The 19,690-nt window shown below is 40.1% G+C and overlaps 1 protein-coding gene across 2 annotated transcripts in view; it reads left to right on the top strand.

Annotated features, from left to right (window-relative positions):
- The window catches only part of LOC100649309 (disintegrin and metalloproteinase domain-containing protein 10), a 57,354-nt gene that overhangs the window by 28,282 nt on the left and 9,382 nt on the right, over positions 1-19,690 (top strand). For both annotated transcript variants that reach the window (XM_012316870.3, XM_020867072.2), the window contains exons 5-7: positions 16,325-16,568; positions 18,818-18,955; positions 19,190-19,377. In XM_012316870.3, the coding sequence (XP_012172260.2) occupies positions 16,325-16,568; positions 18,818-18,955; positions 19,190-19,377 (570 nt within the window). The remainder of the gene's footprint in view (positions 1-16,324; positions 16,569-18,817; positions 18,956-19,189; positions 19,378-19,690) is intronic.

Raw genomic sequence — 19,690 nt, 5'->3', positions numbered from 1 at the left:
ACTTATTATAATATTTATTGTATTATTTAATGGACGAACTAAATTATTATTTAGCTTTAACTTCTTTAATTACGTTCATACTATGACTATAAAAATTTATAAAAATTCATTGCAATTTACTCGGTAGAGTATCAAGCGAATTTCCAGCTTAACGCACCTAATATATTCGCAGAAACTTTCTACGGTAAGCGTTCGATTTACTTTCGTGATCCAAGTGAATTAACACTGGCCGTGCGTTTCATTCACTGCTCGTCCAACGATCGATGTAATAAGAAGGCGTACAATGACAAATAAATAATGGCAGACCGTAAAAGCCGAGAGGAGAGGTGGCGTGTACGAAATTATAATCGACCCCGGCCCATAGAACGATGCAGATAATCGTATCGATATCTTCGTAATTGGAAGCTACGGAAGAGATGAAACGATTGCAAGCATAATAACCGTTACAATGCGCGTTTGTCACGCTGCGAAAACGATCAGGACGCGCGGTAATTGTTCCAACGATACAATGATTAAATTAACTTGACTTTTCGATTCGGCTATGTACGTGTACATAGGTGTGTTTGGGTGGTCGTGTGTTAGAACGGGGCACGGGACACACCGGCTGGTGCAACGGCGCAGGATAACCCGTATCACTGATAATCCGATTACCGATTAAACTTGCCTAATTGACGGTGTACCCGTGTGTAATTGCGCCGGCCGGAAACGGCCGATTGGCGTGCTACGATAATGGAGAACGTCGGATGATGCGTGACAAGTCACTTAGAAAATTCCAGCCGAGCCAATCTTCCAGAGCAACGCGTTCTTTCCTACCGAAAATGTTCGCCTCTGTGTCCTTAGGTTCGTCGAGCGACGACGTTTTAATCAACCACTCGTCTCGCTTCGATCATCAACCTGCAAACAGTCTATTCTCGAGTGTCGTGAATGGGCCGAATCAAATAGATTATCATTTAGAAATATTGATCTTGTCTGTCTAACCAGTTAACCGTGGAACTTAGCTCTAGAAATATCTCATGGGATTAGCTGATGGAGTGCGTAAATAAATACCAGCGACGACGAGTATACACGTCAAACGCAGTTAACTAGTTAAATATGAAAACCGCAGAGAAAGAGAATAGGATACGAGTAATCAGAAAACTTAATAATCAGAACCGCGCTACTAAAACTGTCGCTTTATTCGTGGCATTTGGCGGGGTACGTAACTATTGCTATGGAACTTCTGATCTTGAGAATATATGCTATTATAATATCGAATATATTCTTGATTATTTGCAGAAGTTCGTATCTCGTAGCCTCGAACCTAACAAGTTCTTCTCTGTTATATTATTATAATTAAGAAATGTTATTTTGGCCATCAAATGGTACCAAAGTAAGAAAATCGAGAGAAATAAATTTGTCATATTTTTCGTATGCCGTCAATCTGCTGAAAAAATAACAAGATCGTTATAATATTTAGAGGTTGAAATAAATCTCTACTTGGATTCCATTTCTTTAGGTGTATTTAGAAACGTATGGATTCACGTAAAAATCTGCTGGCCTATCAACTCTGCTGCACCCAGTCACTTCCCACTTGATTCCATTTCTTTCGTGTTAAAAAATATCTTAGCTATAAATAAAATATGAAAAAGTGCGTGATTATTCGTGATGTAATTTTATATTTATTACAAATCTGGTTTGTCCATTAAAATGAGCAAAATTGAAAACCAAAGAGGACTGCAACCGAGTCAGTAAAATACTGATTTACGCTGAATCCTCTGTATAAAAATATTTCATTGGAAACCTTCAAAAGCCAGAAATTGTTAGCCACATTCCCCAAGTCGTCAAATTATTAATAGTTTTCTATTTCAAATTGATTTCCTAGCGAAATATGCTCTTCCTAAAAGATCTAAATTCAAATTAAAATATAATCATATTTGAATAGTTACAATTAACCAGCTAGTACTACCATTTGCAATATACAGGTTTATTATTATTTATTATTATTATTATTATTATTATTAATATTATTTACTATAATCTAAGGATAGTTATCCTCTTCTAAAACATCGCTGATATTCTTGTCTTCTAAACGACGATAATAAGATTTCTTGCGCGAGCAATTTGCTTTTTATTTTCGATTAGTCGATTAATCTCCAAACACCTAAATCAGCCATCATCTCATCGACGAAGGATGAGTTCGATGGAGTTTGCGGGCGAGGTCTCCTGGCTGCTAGCCAGTATACTGCTCGACGTATTCATAACCGACGCGATGCTTCTCGCTTCGCAGATTTTCACACTCGAGGATTACAAATTACAGGAACAAAATGGCAGAGATAAAATGTGTACTTAACGCGTCGGTACTTTGGCTAATTAAGCCAGGATTTAAGGATGGCATCCGTCGTTTTGAAATATGTCGTTACACTGCTCGTTTCCATACTCATTGATTTTTTATTCATTATCTCGTTCGTTCGATCTCTGACCAGTTTCCAGAGAAGGGAAGCGATCATTAATTGAGAAATGATTTTATAGAAAATCCTTATTAATTTATACGTACACATCTAAGATACGAACCTCTTGGAAACCAACCTGAACAGGCCCATTTTTCCTAATTTCTTAATTCTATCACAAGAATCTCAATCCTCAAAGGACGAGTGTTTTACCTGCATAAGTTCGTTCGTCGTAAGCGAGTGACACAAATAATAGTAAATTCTAAAGTAAATTTAGAAAACAGTGGTCGTAACATCAGCGCATTCCTGTAGTTCTCAACTTACATCACCAATCTGGCTCTATTCTTTATCGTACGAGGAATCAGCTTTTTGTATTTTTATTATAATAATTCTTTTATTTAATAAACCATTAACGAACCAACGTCTATATGAGCGACATTTTCCTTATTTCTATTTTTTAAGCTCAGTAGCAAAACACTCCGTACATGTAGATACTATGATAATATCTAAAAGTGAAGAGACCGAGTCAAGTGAAAAATCTTCGTGCAGCACAGAACAAATTTGTTTAACTCCGCGAGCAGATAATATGCGGACGCAATTCTAACAAAATGATCAACGATCCATAAAACAGAGTATCAGAAGCGACCACGATATATTGTAATTTAAAGCAACGCAACGCTCAACGCAATCGAATAGTTAATCAACAAACGAGAGCAACATTGCAGGGACTGACTCTCGATTACGAATTTTCGATTTGTTGCGAGCGGTCGAGGTTGGAAACGTTGTCAGCGGTCTGTGCCTTGCACGCCGGCCACGAGCTTTCATTAACGGCTATGCATTAATTATCACGGCGGTGATAAATAATTGGCGTTACGCCGTTAACGCGATTCACGTTCAAATTGAATAATCCGCCGTGCACGCGGACTTCGCATCCGGTCTTACGAAAATTCTTACGATGCCGAACACGAGAACGTGTCTCTTCTCAGATTGCCTGAGAAATAAAATTATCCGTCTGGTTGCTAAGACGCACGGAAGCGGAACTCGCGCGACGATTACTTTTTTCCAAGCTCGTTAATTACACGGAACAAAGGATAGGAGCGTGGCCCGTATCGGCGATACGCGGCACGATCAAATTAATTAAAGCCCATCCCGTGGGTTATGACTAATTAAAAAGAATCGCGAGCGTGAAACACAGGAAAGGATAGGACATAGATGAAAAGAGCGAAACGGCAGACGGACGATTTCAAAGATAGACGAGAGGCGCGTGAAAACCGTATAGAACGATGAATCAAATCAATGCACCGGACGATTGGGCGTAATTCGATTGTTAATCAATAAAACAAGTTCGTTGAGCATATTCTCGCTGTGTGTCTGGCAACAGGCGGACGTCAGGTGTTTGTCACACGCGGGGGTGCAGGAGGTCGCGCGACGCGTATTGTTCGAGTTTTCGCGATTCCGCGTGCGGATCGCTCCCGCTAACCGTTCCCCGACTAAATTGGATTTTCCCACTAACGAGCGTCAGAGCTTTTCTCCGTGAAAGCAGCCGGTTGCCCCTGTGAAAGCTTCTCCGGTTACGCGCCCCTCCTTCGCTCATCCTCTTTCGTTCTTCGGTTTCCTTTTCGTCGCGCGTTGCTCACTCCTTTCGCCTCTCCATTGCCATAATCAGAATTTCTACTTTCTCCATTCCGCACCTATTATACTATTTAGCCTCTTTTTCTTTCTATCTTCATCTTCCCATTTTTTTTTATCTTTTTTCTGCCTCCCTTTTTTTTACTTTTTCTTTACTCTGCGCTTCGCTTCGTCCCGTTCCTCGACCAGGCTGCGAAGGTTTGACCGAGTCGCGTCTTCTTCGAGGCTGAATGAAATGAAATTACACCGGATTCCAATAATTCGTATTTAGCCCCTAGAAGTAGAATATTTCCTCCAAGAGCTCTTAATTGAAGAAGAAAGGAGGATGATTATTCTTTTTCCGCGGAGTTTACGGACGACCTGCTGGCAGCGAACACCGACGTCTAGGACGATTTAATTAAAGGCCTGCTGTTCTTCGGGGCTTGCGCTCGAACCGGAACTGTAATAACGAATTTCTGTCGAATTTAATCAAAGGGGAGGATCGATTATTCGTTCGACGCTTGAATTCCTTACAGCTGTTCCGAGGCAAGCTTTCCGAATGAACACTAAACCCTTATTTAGGATAAATCCGTGTCTTTCAAACTCCTCGATATCCGTTTGGCGAGCAATTACGAATTAAATATAAGTCGTGCCGGAATTGGAATTCACTGTCAATCAGGGTTATCGAAATGTCTATGAAATTTGCGTCTCGTTATACGCCAATCAGGGCAATTACATAAATTATCTGCTTATAAATAAAATGTCGAATCCTCCCTCAGGTAATACGGTTCTTCGAAAGTTGAATTTAAAACGACGAGACTCGTCGAAACACGATATAAAAATGAAAATCTGATAAATTAAGTTATTTGGAAAAAATTAATTAATAGTTACAAATACGATAAATATGAAACAGAGAATTCGTTTAAAAATGGCGAATGATTGAAGGCTTTATAACGAAAACGATTCTTTTCTCGTTTTTGTTCTTTTTCCGGGAAAATGAGAAAGTTAGAATTTTCAACTAGAATTTTCAATTGCCGTTCAATAATAATCTCGATAACAACATTTCAATTTTTCGTAACAAAACATTCGTCATATTAGATAATCGAAGCCGTGAATTCCGCAACTGCACAAGCTCGCCAACCGATATTTCGAGAAAATAAGATTTCTTATCTTTTTCAATTCGTTATCGATGTTGCTGATGTTTCTCGTGAACGTGGTTTTTTGTTAAATTATTAGATAATCACTTTTCTAAAAAGTAGCTTTCTTGTTTGTAAAATCATGAACCTATGGTGTTTTGCAAATCATCGAGTAATTTGCCATGACATTTTTAGTCAGTTCGTCCAAGCAACGATATATAATTAACGAAAAAAGGTGTTTGTTAAACTTAATCGCTGTGTTTCCATAAGTGTTCTACACATTCCAAAACATTCAAGTTTCACACATATGCGTAAACATCAGCTATTTAATTAAACGTATGTAAATTAATCCGACGACGACGAATTTGTGGCTCTAATTATTTATTTTCCAGCAAATATACAGAACCCTCGCGTTACTTCTCCGATCGAACGCAAAACCCGTCCATTTTTCGTGCCAACGTTCCTCCACTCTATTCGAATTAATCTAAACTAGATGGATCCTCATTGGGATTTAGTTGATCCGCGACACAGAACACCGACCAGCGAGGAAGAAAAAGGATCCTGGCTGATTCTTTCCGCCACCTTCTCTATCTTCGAATCGCAGCGAATTACATTCGCGTCGACGTCGGAGTTACTTGGCCGCCACGAAGTGGAATATTGCACCGAGGCCTCGTCCGCGAGAAATAGGTCAATTATGAGACGGGAAGAGTTTGCAGCTGATTTTAACGCGAGCAAACGTAGCCAGGCGATATGGTGTGGAATTGCAGACACTCGACGGAGGGAAGAGAGGAAAAGGAAGATATACAGGGTGTCTCTGCAGTCGCGTAAGCGAGCAAGGCCTGACTTTTGGTGAAAAGATAGGTGGAAAATGTCAAATAAAAAACGACTTTTTATACAACTCAAATTTTATGCTCTCACAAAACTTTTACGTATCGTATAATCGTACGGAAAATTCTGAAATTGCATTGCTACTATAACGAGACACGGCTAATATTGGAAACAGATCTGGAAATGTATGTGACAGTTGCAAGATATTTGTTGTACAAGCTAAGGATCACCCAAGTATTTTAATAGTCAATGGATCGTTATATCGGTAAGCCACGATATTTAGTGGAACGCGTCTTTAACGCTAATTGCACGTTTAAAATTAACGTTTATGCTGTGTATTCATTTTTCACTGAGCGTATGTTTCCGATAAATTTCTCGTAACTTCTATATGAATTTTCGTATTGGTTTCAAACTTTACCAGTACAATCACGACAGTCTGTATAATCATTTTACTGTGCGTGAGCGAAATTTCAGAAAGCTTGGTACGATACACGCAACATATTGAGAACAATTTTCTGCGGTAAACGTTGGAATACTTTCTCGAGTCACTGTGTACAACGGGCAAAGACAATTTTTCCATCGATCGACATTGTACGTGCATGTGACACATCGTAGTGAGAAAGTGAAACTATGATCTCAATCCGATGACCAGAGACTACAAATACCCATGATTTCACAGGCAGCGTACACAGAGTGAGAAAAAGAGAAAGGACATTGGTTTCTGTGTACACGAAACAGCGACGTATCGCGTTCGTATCGTCGACGACCAACGCCGACGTAGACTATGATAAAACTTTTCTAAGGATGTCCGATTCGACTAGTCATCCTTGAAACAGTTCCCTCGGTTTGTTCCCTCGTTGTTCACCCGCTGCATCCTGCAAGACTCTCTCTCTCTCTCTCTATTCTTTTCGTCCCTGTTCTCTCGCTGATTATGCGCCGTTGCACAATATTATCGTTTATCTTGCACTTTCAGCGGTGAAACAACGCCAGCCAAGCGCTCTCGAATTCGCTTCTCGCGCCAGAGACAAGCAGATACCTTATTGTTTGTATTACGTATTAGATTTGCGAGCAAATTTCGCTGGTTTCTTTTAAACGCGAGGATAGAGACTCCGTCGTTATCCGCCTCTTGTTACTCTTACCGATTCCTTTTTAACTCGATGCAAACTTAATATTTAGCTAGGCATTTTTCCGGATCATTTGCCTTGCGCTCGCTCTCTGGCTACGCTTGAAAATAATTTCACGCGAGACAGAACTTTTAACGCGTCCCACGAGAGACTGAATTCTTTTTAGAGAATTCGAAAGAGAGAACGCTAGGGAGTGGCGCGATTTTAATCTAATATTCTACGCTTTCAACGTTGATTTCTCGTTCTCTTTCGCCCCTCTGCCTCTTAGGTTACAATGGACGAGAATTCGCGTGAATAGAAACAGCCTGCTCCTTGGAAAAGAAGCTATCGTTTCAATTTCAATGGAAGCGCGTACACGCAAGGAAAATTGGACAGTCGAAGATCACAGATGGAAAACACGCTTCTGATAAGTCATGTATTTCGCCTTTCGTGGAACAGCAATTTTCAAATTCAATACGTTGCGTCGCAGAAATGAAAAGCAGATTTCTGATAACGCCACAGATACACAACGCATTTCTTACGCCACTGTGTTTCTCCTTCACTATAGAATTTTGTGACCGATTTTTAAATTCCATAGACGCATCCATGATCAGTTCTGCGTTGTATCGCATTCGGTATCAATTCGATGGATGCGTCGATCAATTCGACGTCAAAATTATATACAGAGAAGAGCCAAGAGAATGATATACGAGTTTCGACGAAAGAAAAATGTGTATATCGATTCAACATCGAAAAAGTCCATGGACAAGATATATTCGCTTTGACTGCCACGGTGGTCGTTGGTGACCGGAGCGCTTGAACTTCTTACAGTCAGTAAAAATTGAATGAAAATTGACAGTTAGGGCATTTTGAATATAACCGATAAATAGAAGATACTTTGAAATAAAATGTGCCCCATTGAAGAATTAAACATTTTTATTAGAACATCAATGAAAAAAAGATGAGAACAAGTCTTGCATCTAACGGTGCACTGTGTTTGCATCCATATCTTTGACGGGTAATCTACGAATATTATTATAAACACAGCTTAGAAAATAATCGTAAATGCTGTTTTATTCTCATATAATTGAAGTTAGAAGTGTGAACATACCTTACTATTATATATGGAATGAGCAAATACCGTTTACTAATATCTTCTACACGTTTCAACGATATATTCTGCGCGTTTTGCTTACGACGAAACAACGAATGCGAATGTTTTGTTGAAATAAACGAAGCCTTGTTATAATACGTCGCTATCAACTGTTACCAAGGCGCCACGGTGGTCACTCGTGACCACCAATAAGATAAACGGTCCATTGGGGAAGAATGTTGTCTTACATCGTCAATTTATTATTATTTTGCCATTACATGCTTTGAATAATAAAAATATTCCCGTGGCGTCCTGCGTGGCAGTCAAAGTGTTAAATGGATGTAGATAGATATTTATTGTAATTCGAGAGAACCATAGAATGGGCTTGGTTTGCAATATTCCTTATAAACACTCATTCCTTCGCACCTTACTCATGCCAGCACAGTGCTCTCTGATCTGTATTACGCACAGTGCTCTCTTTGGTCTTATTACTTCTCATCTTCCTTTCTCTACTTTCCTCGTTCTCCTTCTTCTAGTACGTATTAACATGCATTAACATAAATTACGATAACATCTATTAGAGCGTAGTATATTAATTTTTCTGTCCGCCCTGTACGCGGATAATATCTATCAGATACTTTGCACGAACCATGATACAGCGAGTGCAGAAGATATTATCGTACGTTCTTTTAGAACAGAATAACTTTTTTTAAAATTGAACCAAACGACTTCCTCGAGAAATCAGAAGGATCAGTTTGCCGGATGACGCGTAGAAAGAATTTCAAAAAGAAAAAAAGGAAACGTAATCGGTAGAAACCGCTAAGAAAAGGACGCGAGGACAATTTTCTACAACTTCTTTATCCGTTTTTATTATTCCGCTTCGAACGAGCGTACGAATGCTTTCTACACCCACTGTGCGCATAACTACGCCCGTAAGAACTCGTTTGTTTCGTCGTTTGCTTCTTTCCCTCGAATCGTCCAGTCTAACCAACCAGCGTTTTCCCATTTCGTCGAGCACAGGAGCACCGAAGGTACATCTTGCATCGGCAACGTCATCGAATCGCGCGTCGATTACGTTGAAACTCGTCCGAGGGGAATGCACGTTGACGGTTAAGCAGCCGCGCGAAATTGGATCGAATTAGCCAGCCTTCGTCCGCTCGTTTGAAACAAAAATCGAACGAAGGAAGGGAATTGGACGACGTGGGACTCTTTGATTTCCTTCTTGTCTCCGGAGACCATTCGCCACCCTTCTTCCGTCATTCTCGAAGCTGCGGTAAAAAGAAGATCCTAGATACGATCCACCGTCGACTCGAACGCGCTCATGTGTCGTTCTTCCCAGGAGTAAATGCACGAACGTGTCTTCTGATCGTGACCCATCGACGTAAGATCAAGGATGAAAAGCTTACACAGTACCTCTGTTGATTCGTTCGTTTAGCTCGCCATTGTAAGCCGCGAATCTCGAAGAAGTTTTTGCGTAACGTAAGCCGATGTAATTGAATTGCGAAGACTTACGCCCGGGATTTTAAGACTTCTCACGCGTCGTCTAAGTTCCTCGAAGGTGAATTTATTTGACTTTCATACTCGCTGACACTTGGTAACTCGTGCTTTTTTATTCGAGACCTTTCCCGACAAGCTTTTTCCTCGCTGCGAAGCGGGACGATGTTCGGACGCTTATTGTAAAAACTTTGGCAAATACGTTTCGAGGTTTTATTAGAACCGTAATGAGACACCGGCATTGCGGCTTTAGTAGCCAACTTTCAGACGATTCGAGGAATTTACATAGGAATTACAGGATTTTTGTTTGCAAAACATACATCTCTACTGAGCGGTATAAAAGTATTTATTGGCATAGCCGACGATTTACTTTATTAATGATATTAATGTATTCAGGGAAGATTATTTATGTTGTTTATGTCGTGTTGATTATTTATGTTCTATTAAATACTTTTACATCTCTACCTATAAATTTGTCGTAATTTTATTAGAATTTACATATTAACGATGAATGAAAAACTGATGGTAAGTATCGTTAATAAGTAACTCTTACGCGATTGTAGAGTCATAAATGCATTATAAATTCGAATTACTTATTAACGAAGCTTTTTAATATACATATTCCCTTTTTTACTAGATTATAGAGCATATGAAGCGTCCGATATCGTCGTACTAATTTTCTAAATCCTTTTTTTTCCCCAATAAGTATCTTCGATTTCGTAAATACGTTGCACGCAATTTTAAAGAATCTTCTCTTTCGTGCAGCGTTTCAATTTTTGAACGTGCGCGCGTCGTCGTCAGGGCAGAAATTTTCGGCGAGCTTCCGAAGAAGCGACCTCGGACGTTCACGAAACGTCGGAACAATGTGAAACTAGTGCTACCACGAACGCGACGGAAATTCGAAGAATCGCGGATCTGCCATCCAATGGTCGTGAAAGTTCAAAATCTAAAATTTAACAGGATAAGCATGACAGTCGCGTGTCACATTGCGACATTTCTACAATTTCGAAAGTTTCCTACGGATAGCAAGTGTTCAAATACTTTCGTGACTCGCTGTACGTAACAAAGAACAGGACATCCCATCAGCGACATCGTTACCACGAGTCCGCAGTGTCCACACGCATATCGACCAGGTACCGCGATACAAAGCAAATTAAACGGCGAACCGTATTCTTTGTTAAGCTCGATATCGGCCTCCCTTTTACGCGCCCTTCCCTCTGTCTCTATCTCTCGTTATCTTTTCCCCTGCCGCCACGCTTTTAGATCGCGTGTCCACGGCCACGGTCTGTTATTTTCCGTGGGAACACTGGTATCGACTGTGCGTAAACCGACGATCAGTCCAACTACAGGGGACTGGAAAACTTGCAAGACTTAACTCCATCGTTTCATAAACCATTTCGTGCGCGGCACGTTCGTTTTAAATGAATTTCGCCGATGGAATCGCGCGCGCGTTGGCCACAGTTCGATATAAAGCAGGGAAAAACGGGCCAGGCACGCAGGTTCCATCGCTGTGTCGCTTTTTACGCCGAGCTTCGTTTCCAGACACGCCGAATTTCCGACTTCTCTCATAACGTACGGTAGTTTCGAATGAAATCGGAAAATTAAGCTGCTTTAAGCCGCGGCGATCATTATTTTTACACTTATGCATATAGAAATAATAAAGTGTTTATTATCTTATCAATGGATCGATATGGTTGTTACAGAGTAGGAAAGTGACAATTGGCAATTAGAGAGAAAAGCGTTAACAATTACGGCGATATAGGGAGTAAGGTTAAGCTTATAATACGATTTAACTGAAACTCAACGTTAAGCATCGTATAAATATATAACGCGAAGTAAAGTTGAGCATATATCAAGCTTATGTTACAAGTTAAATGACGCATAGGTAAAAGATCGTCTGAACGATGAAAGGGAGTTGTTAAAGAAGCCGAGTACATCGCGAAAATGGTTTGCAAATCGACAAATCCGATTGAAGCAGTCATTTTCACCTCACGAAAGTTCGGTGTGTTTGCAATCTGAAAAAAATTATGACTTCTAAGGAAACGCGCAGGAATATGAAAATCGAGCATCTGGAGAATATACAGAGAAGCAATCAGCCGATCGATTGCCTTGTGTAAGAGATAAAAGATAAGAGATCGGCCGAGGTACGACGTTGTGCGAGGATCATTCGAACCAGGTGTGTAATAATAAGATTATATAAAGTTTATACGTACCTTTAGTATGCTTTAATATGCGGTTAACACTTTCAAAAAGTTAGGCTGATCCTTTCGAATGATCATCAAAAAAATGATTAAAATCGACGATACTTGCAGACGGTAAATTAGACGTTTTATCAGTCGCGTAGATTGTCAGGAGTTCGATTAACAGAATTGATTGGTTCGATTTAGGTTTAATTAACATTATTAAGCCACGTATTGTCCATGTATCGGATATGCAAACAAATCGGCATTCTGCAAAAGACCGGACGCGCAGGAGAGATTGATAACGCGATAACATTGTCGACCAAATTCTATAGTGAAAGCAAACTATACAATGATTGGTTAATTAGAATTAAATATTAAATAGCAGGTGAAGCTCTATTAGTCGGAAAACAAAAATAAAGTGGAACTGCGTTAGAGAACGCGTGACTGCACTCGAGACTCGGCGGGGAATTTTTCCGGATGTATCGGGAGCTAATGAGCATCCCCTTTCCTCCCATTTTACCTCTTTTCTCGCTCAATTGCCGACATTCAAGGGGGAATTTTCGATTCTCGCTTAAATGGTAATTTCATCCGGTCGTAGTTCCGCATCAGGAGCTAGATCGTTTGAGCCGGAGAACCCTTTGTTCAATCGTTTCCTTTGTTCGAGGGGTATCGATTAGCATGAGGGGTGAATTTACCTATCCCGGATTCCCGTCGAGGGATTTAAAACACTTAATTGCAAGGAAAAACCTTTGAATGATTCGTTCGTTCTTTCCATCGTCCCCTCGATCCCGCAGAGGAAGTTGAACGAGCAGAGAGGGTGGAAAAAGGAAGGGCTATGAAATTCGGGGCTTTTGTGTAATCGACAATTAACCGACTCAACTTCTGGCGATAGAACTCTCTTGCTTTCGTTCTCTTTTCGTAGTTTCACAGGGGTTGCCCGTCCGCTGAAAAATGCTAAATTAAACGGTACCGCGGCCGTGTATCATTCGATTAATTATGAAGAACGCCCGCGTAATTGCTTCGCAGCGAGAAAACGCGGAGAGGAGGTCGGTGGTAAAAAAGAGAAGAAGAAGAAGAAACGAGCGGCAACCAATTACGGTGAATTATGTCAAGTGTACGGTGCACCGCGAGTTGCTTGCCGCTTCCATTTCGACTTTTGTTTTTTCTTTCTTTTTTTTTCAAAATCTCGCCCCTCTCTCTCTCCTTGGACTTTCATTTTTCATCCTTCCTTTACGCGATTAAAGATTACCAGGCGATTGAAAATCCCGGCCAACGAGATCGGCAGCGTTTCTGTCGGCGGCGGTAAAAGTTCGTCGACCCAGTTTTTCCTTCTTACAGAAACCAGGGGAGGGTTGGAAGCGCGCGCGTCCGGAAATTATGAAATCGTCGAAACGGTGTAATTCTCGACGAAGACGACGGCTATGACGGAAATAGATAGCTCTACCCTACTTTCTTCCTTCCTCGTCGGTGGCTCTCGCTCGCTTTGTCTCGCCGTCTCCGCTCGCAGCGAGACAATTTTCGATTCGAGAGTTTGCCGCGGAAATCTATCGTTCCAGCCGGAAGCAGCAGGGCCGTCGACGAACCTCGAGACTCGAGACACGAAACGAAGTTATCCCGAGTTGCCTGAATCTAAATAGAAGGCGATTCGCTCGATTTCCGTGCGAGCTGATTACGTGCGATTACGCGTGCCAACGTATACGTATGTATAGTTGTCGAGTACGTTGTCTTTCCATATTAACCTAACAGTTCAACAAACTCGACGAAATCCTTCCAGAAAATGCCTACTTGTTCCTTTCTCGTAAATTCATTCTCTACATGTATTGTTCTAAGGTTTTAAAAAAAAAGTAAAAATAAGATACAAATGTAGATTTCATCATTTGAAGGGCTGATAGTAGAGACGATCATTTTCTTTAGATATCTTTCTCTAGATTAAAGAATACTCTATCGTTTTCTATTTCTGTCCCATTTATTTCGTTTTTCCCAAACAAAATATTTATTTTATTTAATTCTTATAAGTGTGTGTGTAATTATATCGCGGAAGAACTACGTATATCTAATTAAATCGTGAAGTTGCGTACCACATGACAAAAATTCTGGTAAAAAGAAAAAGGTTTCTTTGCTTGGTAATAAGTCCAGATATAAGCAAATCATTTTTTACGTTACCGATTTCATCATGTCGTGAATCCAGCTGTTGTCTAGTATTAGAATGCGTTATTATCCAAAAGGTTGGAAATTTGTCGAGAGTCGTTTTCATCGTGATGTCCTCCGTCGCAATATGGCCAAAAATTATTTGATATATTTTTAAACGTGTTATCATTTTTTCCTTACGTATATATATTTTTTACGATGCATTTATTAACGAAACACGTAAGCCCGTAATAGTCTCGGGATGGTCAATGTGCGTGCATTAGGCCAATCCCTAACTGTCACAGGCAAAACTATCAACCCTCGCCCAAAGGTGGTTGGATTATTATTGTCACGAGAGCCGAATATTGTATTTTATAGCGATAAAACGGTCTCTTAGTCAACTAGAGAGACTTTTTATCTTTGTGCGATTATTCGAACTGTAAAAATAAACTTCTCGATTTATTAAGTTGAGTAACAGACTTGCGAATGTTCGCAGTTTCGCTGGTCTACGAGTGTTATGAAGATATTATAAAGGAAAAACACTATAAAATTTGTATAAAGGGTATAAAGATTCGTATACCCAAATTCACTTATGGACGAGATACATTCATAGAGAAATCGAATAAAGAAGTCATTAGTTGATTATATAAATGGACTTTGCATGAAAATGGACTTTTACTGTAATAACATTTTATCTGCTCTTCTACGAAAACGTGAATGGACTAACGATAATTTGATAGAACGATAATAGTATGAAATTTATGCGATGATAAATCGATAATGATTTAAGAGCAATGACAGTAACAATGACAATAAATATTAAAACTTGCGAACGATGTTAATAATAATGAAAAATATGATGTGTCTACGTAAATCAGAACAGATCCATCGTGCAGCCTTGGTCAAGGGGTTGGTAGAGAATCGTAGAAACGGTTTGGCAAAAGAAAAAATAACGATATCAGTCAGCCACTTTGAACGAAAGTAATAAAAGAAATACACAGAAATATTCGGAGAAAAATATAGCGTGTTCTCGAGAAGATTACTCTGAAAATCGTCGAGTGTACGCTTCATTGATAAAGCAAGCCGTGACGAGTGCGCGCATACCGCTCACAGCTTCAAAGTCGATTTTCGCAAAACGAAAGCTTCGTACAAAGGAAAAGCTTTTCACAATTTTGACTCGTTCCCAAGCAATCGCTTCTTTCACGGTTCTACCAAGAGTTATTACATCGTAAATATTATTGCAATCTCGAATCGAATTAAGGGAATAAAACGATCTCTCATCCTGGCACGGGAGTACCGGTATTCAATTAATTCGTTGCCAATTTTCCTGGTTACGGAGTCGTAATAAATTTTTGTTTTTTTTTTTTTTGTTCTCGTACGAAGCGATTTGCGAACGTAGCTGAGAAATGTTTCGTCTGCGCGTGCGTGGGGAGCCAGGAAATGACGCGGTAAAAAATATTTTTGCTCTCGCGGGCAACAAATTCCCCAGTGTGCTGCTTATTTTCGCCGAAACGTCGCGATATTTTGCCGGGAAAGAAACGATATTACGTCAATAACGCGAGCCACCGCAGCCAGTTCGTTGCAGTGGAACGGTAAAAACGTCGATCTATCTCTCGATAAATTCTCTCGATCGCCACCTCCAGAGGCGGATCGTTCACCTGGTACAGGCCGTTTCGAAACTGCAAGAGAATTGCCACTTGTAAATCATAATATTAATGGGATGCGCTACATGCGGATATTTATGCAAATTCGTATCTTTATGAACGTACACTGGCTCGCCAGACCATTCCGACACTCGTCATGCACAAATTTTATCTTCATATTCTATGCATTATATGAAGCATTTTGAAATTCCATTGCAGCTGATGAGACACGACTGTCGCGACTATATTGATCACATTTGGGAGAAATTTGTAGATGAAAAGTTCTATAAAAATATGTATATGTAAAAATTACAAGATATTTGTTGCAACCATATATATTTACATGTACCATATAAATGGTCGCTAGAACATCGTTAGACGATGTATCTGAATCAGTTTCACGGATAATCAAGTCGACGAATACGAATATTTCAGCGGGCGATCGTCGAGCCATTTTAGTCATCGATACTTTTTAAGTTCTACTTTTAAAAATCCTCTCCAGAAATATACGTGTCCACTTCTTGACAATTTATCGATTGGTTTTACGTTTTATAGGAAATATATACATACTATAGATACTTTGTAGGAAAATCCTGTCTGTACCAATATTCGTTTTGGCATACTCGAACGTATACGTGTTTGCGTTACAACGAAGTTTCTCATTTGGAAATGATAATTTGCAGAGGACGACAATGCTATGGTGCAAGGCATCGTGACAGAGGATGGCCTTTTCGATGGCACGGTCGTTACCGGATTCGAGGAATACTACATCGAGCCAACAAATAGATACTTGAACAAGGAAGAAGACACATCTCCGACGTATCACAGCATAGCTTATCGCGTCTCGGATGTATTAACGCCACGTAGATCGTTACCTTGCGCCAGTCATCAGTTGCATCAATCTGCTACTCACGATTTCACGGAAAGGTGAGTGTCTTCCAACGCATTCTGATGATTTCCACTGTGTGTTAGAAAACGAATCATCCATATACGATCTTAGGTGATATTAGAAACGTTCTTTCTATCAACTTCTATCGACGTTTCATTTTCACTATTAAATCAGTACTATTAAATGATACGAAATTCAATGTACCTGGAACTAATTAATTAGTATGTAACAGCGCGAAGATACTTTTTGTAGACGTTGTAGATCAATTAACCCTGTTACGATCCTTGAATTTTTATACTCCGATCTTACACTTATTTTAATAAGCAGAGAAAACTTTGAACGTAGTAGTGGTAGTTTATTGCCACCCCTATAGAGTTACAAGACTTCCTCTTTACCGTTTCAGTCTTAATCACGTTTTAAAACGCAACTCCGTGTAAAAGAATTACGCTTTACAAGCATACATCTTTACAGCTTACACAGAGAACAAGAAGAACGTACGCTTTGTATAAACTTGACTTTGCAACGTAAAACATTCGCAGTTCATGCAAAAGCTTAAGCAACATAATAAAGTGTAACAGAAGTAAGCAAATGTAACGGAGTCTTCTATATGAGTGCGAAAAACTTGGAATATTTTACGTAAATGTTTAGCGTAGAGATGGAACGAGAAGATACGTATACAAAATGACAAACTCGAGATACGTTTCAACGATTGAGAAATTACGATTGTGTCGATAACGACCAAAAGAAGAACGTAATTCAGATACTTAACAAATAAATTATTCTCCCTTATTGAAAAAAAAAATAAGGACGAAAAGAAGACACGTTTGCTTCTTTCTTCTTTTTTTTTTTTTTAATTTACGCTCGTTATATTCAGCATCCGTAAGCGTTTCTAGCATAACGAGAAACAAATTTACGAATTGCTTCGAAGAATTGAAACCTGTAACCGTAATCTTAGACTTTAAAGGAATCGTAGTAACGCGTAACGATGGAAGGACGAGCAGATTGCCAGGCCTCGTCGCTACATAGGCGTTCGTTCGTTAATGTAACAGGATAACGCCTCTAAAACAGCCCAGGCAAATCGCGTTACGTTAACCGAGGATGAAAATGGATCTAACGAGAGACAGCTCCGTTGCTCGAACGTCTGCGCCGTCTGAGGTTTATCAACTCGGAACACGGGCCGCACCTTCCTCGCGTTAATTTCGTTACCAATTTCTCCGACGCATTATTCGCCGGCATACGTGCAAGGCCGCACCACGTACATGTAACGAGCTTTAAACCGCGGATCTTCAAACATTCCCGGACGAATCGTTGGTAATTAAGCGCGAGCTAAATCGCGGTCCTTGCCAACTATCTTGTGTACAAACGTGTAAGGAAATTACAGGGCCGGCAAACATGGCAAAATCGGCAAGACGACGATTCTACGTGAGAAAGGCGAGCCGAAGATATGGAGGAACATTTTCTACTAAACGCCACTGTTCGTAAACTTAGAAGCAATTAAAAATTAACGTACAATGAAAATAAAACGGTTGAAGCGTCTAGAAGAAACGATAATAGTAAAAGTCGCTTGAGTAAAGACGCGATTGATGGACATACGACGACTGCACTGCTTGTAAATGATTTTCGACGATAGCATACGATAAAATTACGATAGATAAAAAAAGAAATGCAAAACGAGAGGATTTTGCTCTGTCGTTAATTTCGATACTATATTTCGACTCTTGAATTCCATTTCAATTATCTGTTATTCATCACGAAGGCATTTAGTAAATACACTTTTGATTGCACGATTTGCTTCGTAAATTCCGAAGATTTATAGAGATCTAGAAACTCGAGTATACGATCTCGTACAGGTTTTCTTTTTACACAGGAGAAAGTTACTCGCAATAGTGACAACGTATTTCATCGAAATCAGCGAGGTGCTCGCTATCTTGAATAATTAACGTAATTTCCTTACATCTTGTATCATTCCAGCTATTTTATATTCATAACGAAGGCGTTTAATAAATACGATATTGATTACACAACTTGTGTTTCACAAATTAAGAAGTTATAGAACCCTGGAAACTCAAGTATACGATTTCGTACGGGTTTCTCTACATAGAAAGAAGTTTACTCGGAGTATCAAACTTGACAATATACTTCACCGAAATCAGTGAGGTGTACGCCGTTCCGAATAATTACCATAATTTCCTTGCTCCTTGTACCAGCAGCTTCCGCGTGCAACGAAAGCAATGATCACGTCCGCACGCCATGCACATATCGTTATACCGTATCTTTACTTTTTCAGGGGCGAACATGATTATGGGAACGACTCTCGGACGCTTTACGAACCTCTGCTCGGCGAGAGGCAAGCTCTCTACTCGAAGGAAAACGGTGCACGAGTTTTGACCTTGGACAGAGATAAGAGCGCAGCACGTATGGAAACGTGAGTGTCGGATGCGAGAGAGAAAATGGTCGGGGAAAATTGTTTGAACGCGGCTCGTCCCTTCTCGTAACGCGGTCCATTTCGTTTCGTATCGTGTAACGTTTCGTTTTGAGTAAAATCATAAAAATCACGAAACGGAAGTCGGTCTCGGGCGAACCGCTACGAAAAAAGGATAAGCCGCGCTTATCCGGGTCCCGTAAGAAATTCGCGACTCGCCGCTTTTCTCCTTTTTAGAAGCAGCGACGGTGATCGTATCGCTAGGCATTTGCACAAACGTGCCACTGTGGATCCGCGAAAAACCACCTGCATGCTGTACCTGCAAGCGGATCATCAGTTTTTCGCGAGATACGGCACGGAGGAGGCTTGCATCGAGGTGATGACGAGACACGTGCAAAGGGTCAACTCCATTTATAAGCACACTGGTAAATTTCTTACTCGTTTCTCGCGCTCTTTCTAGCGCGATGGGAGTTCAGCGATTTTCTTAGTATCAAAGTCTGGAGCTGATATTCTCGGAACGTGTATAAGAATTAGCGCACTTACGAAAGAATATGGAGATCCTGACAAACTGATTATTAGAAAATGATTAAGATCTTGAAGAATTATTGATGGAAATCTCGGACCTTTTGGAGAACTCGAGCGTTGTTCGTTATCGCGATAAAAATCTCGTCAATTATGCATAATTAGTTATACGTAATCGGTACATTTTCCAAACTGGTCTCTCTTGCACGATAGTTG

Source organism: Bombus terrestris, chromosome 15 (assembly GCF_910591885.1).
Source record: "Bombus terrestris chromosome 15, iyBomTerr1.2, whole genome shotgun sequence".
Lineage (NCBI taxonomy): Eukaryota > Metazoa > Arthropoda > Insecta > Hymenoptera > Apidae > Bombus > Bombus terrestris.
This window is presented reverse-complemented; position numbering and strand designations above follow the sequence as displayed.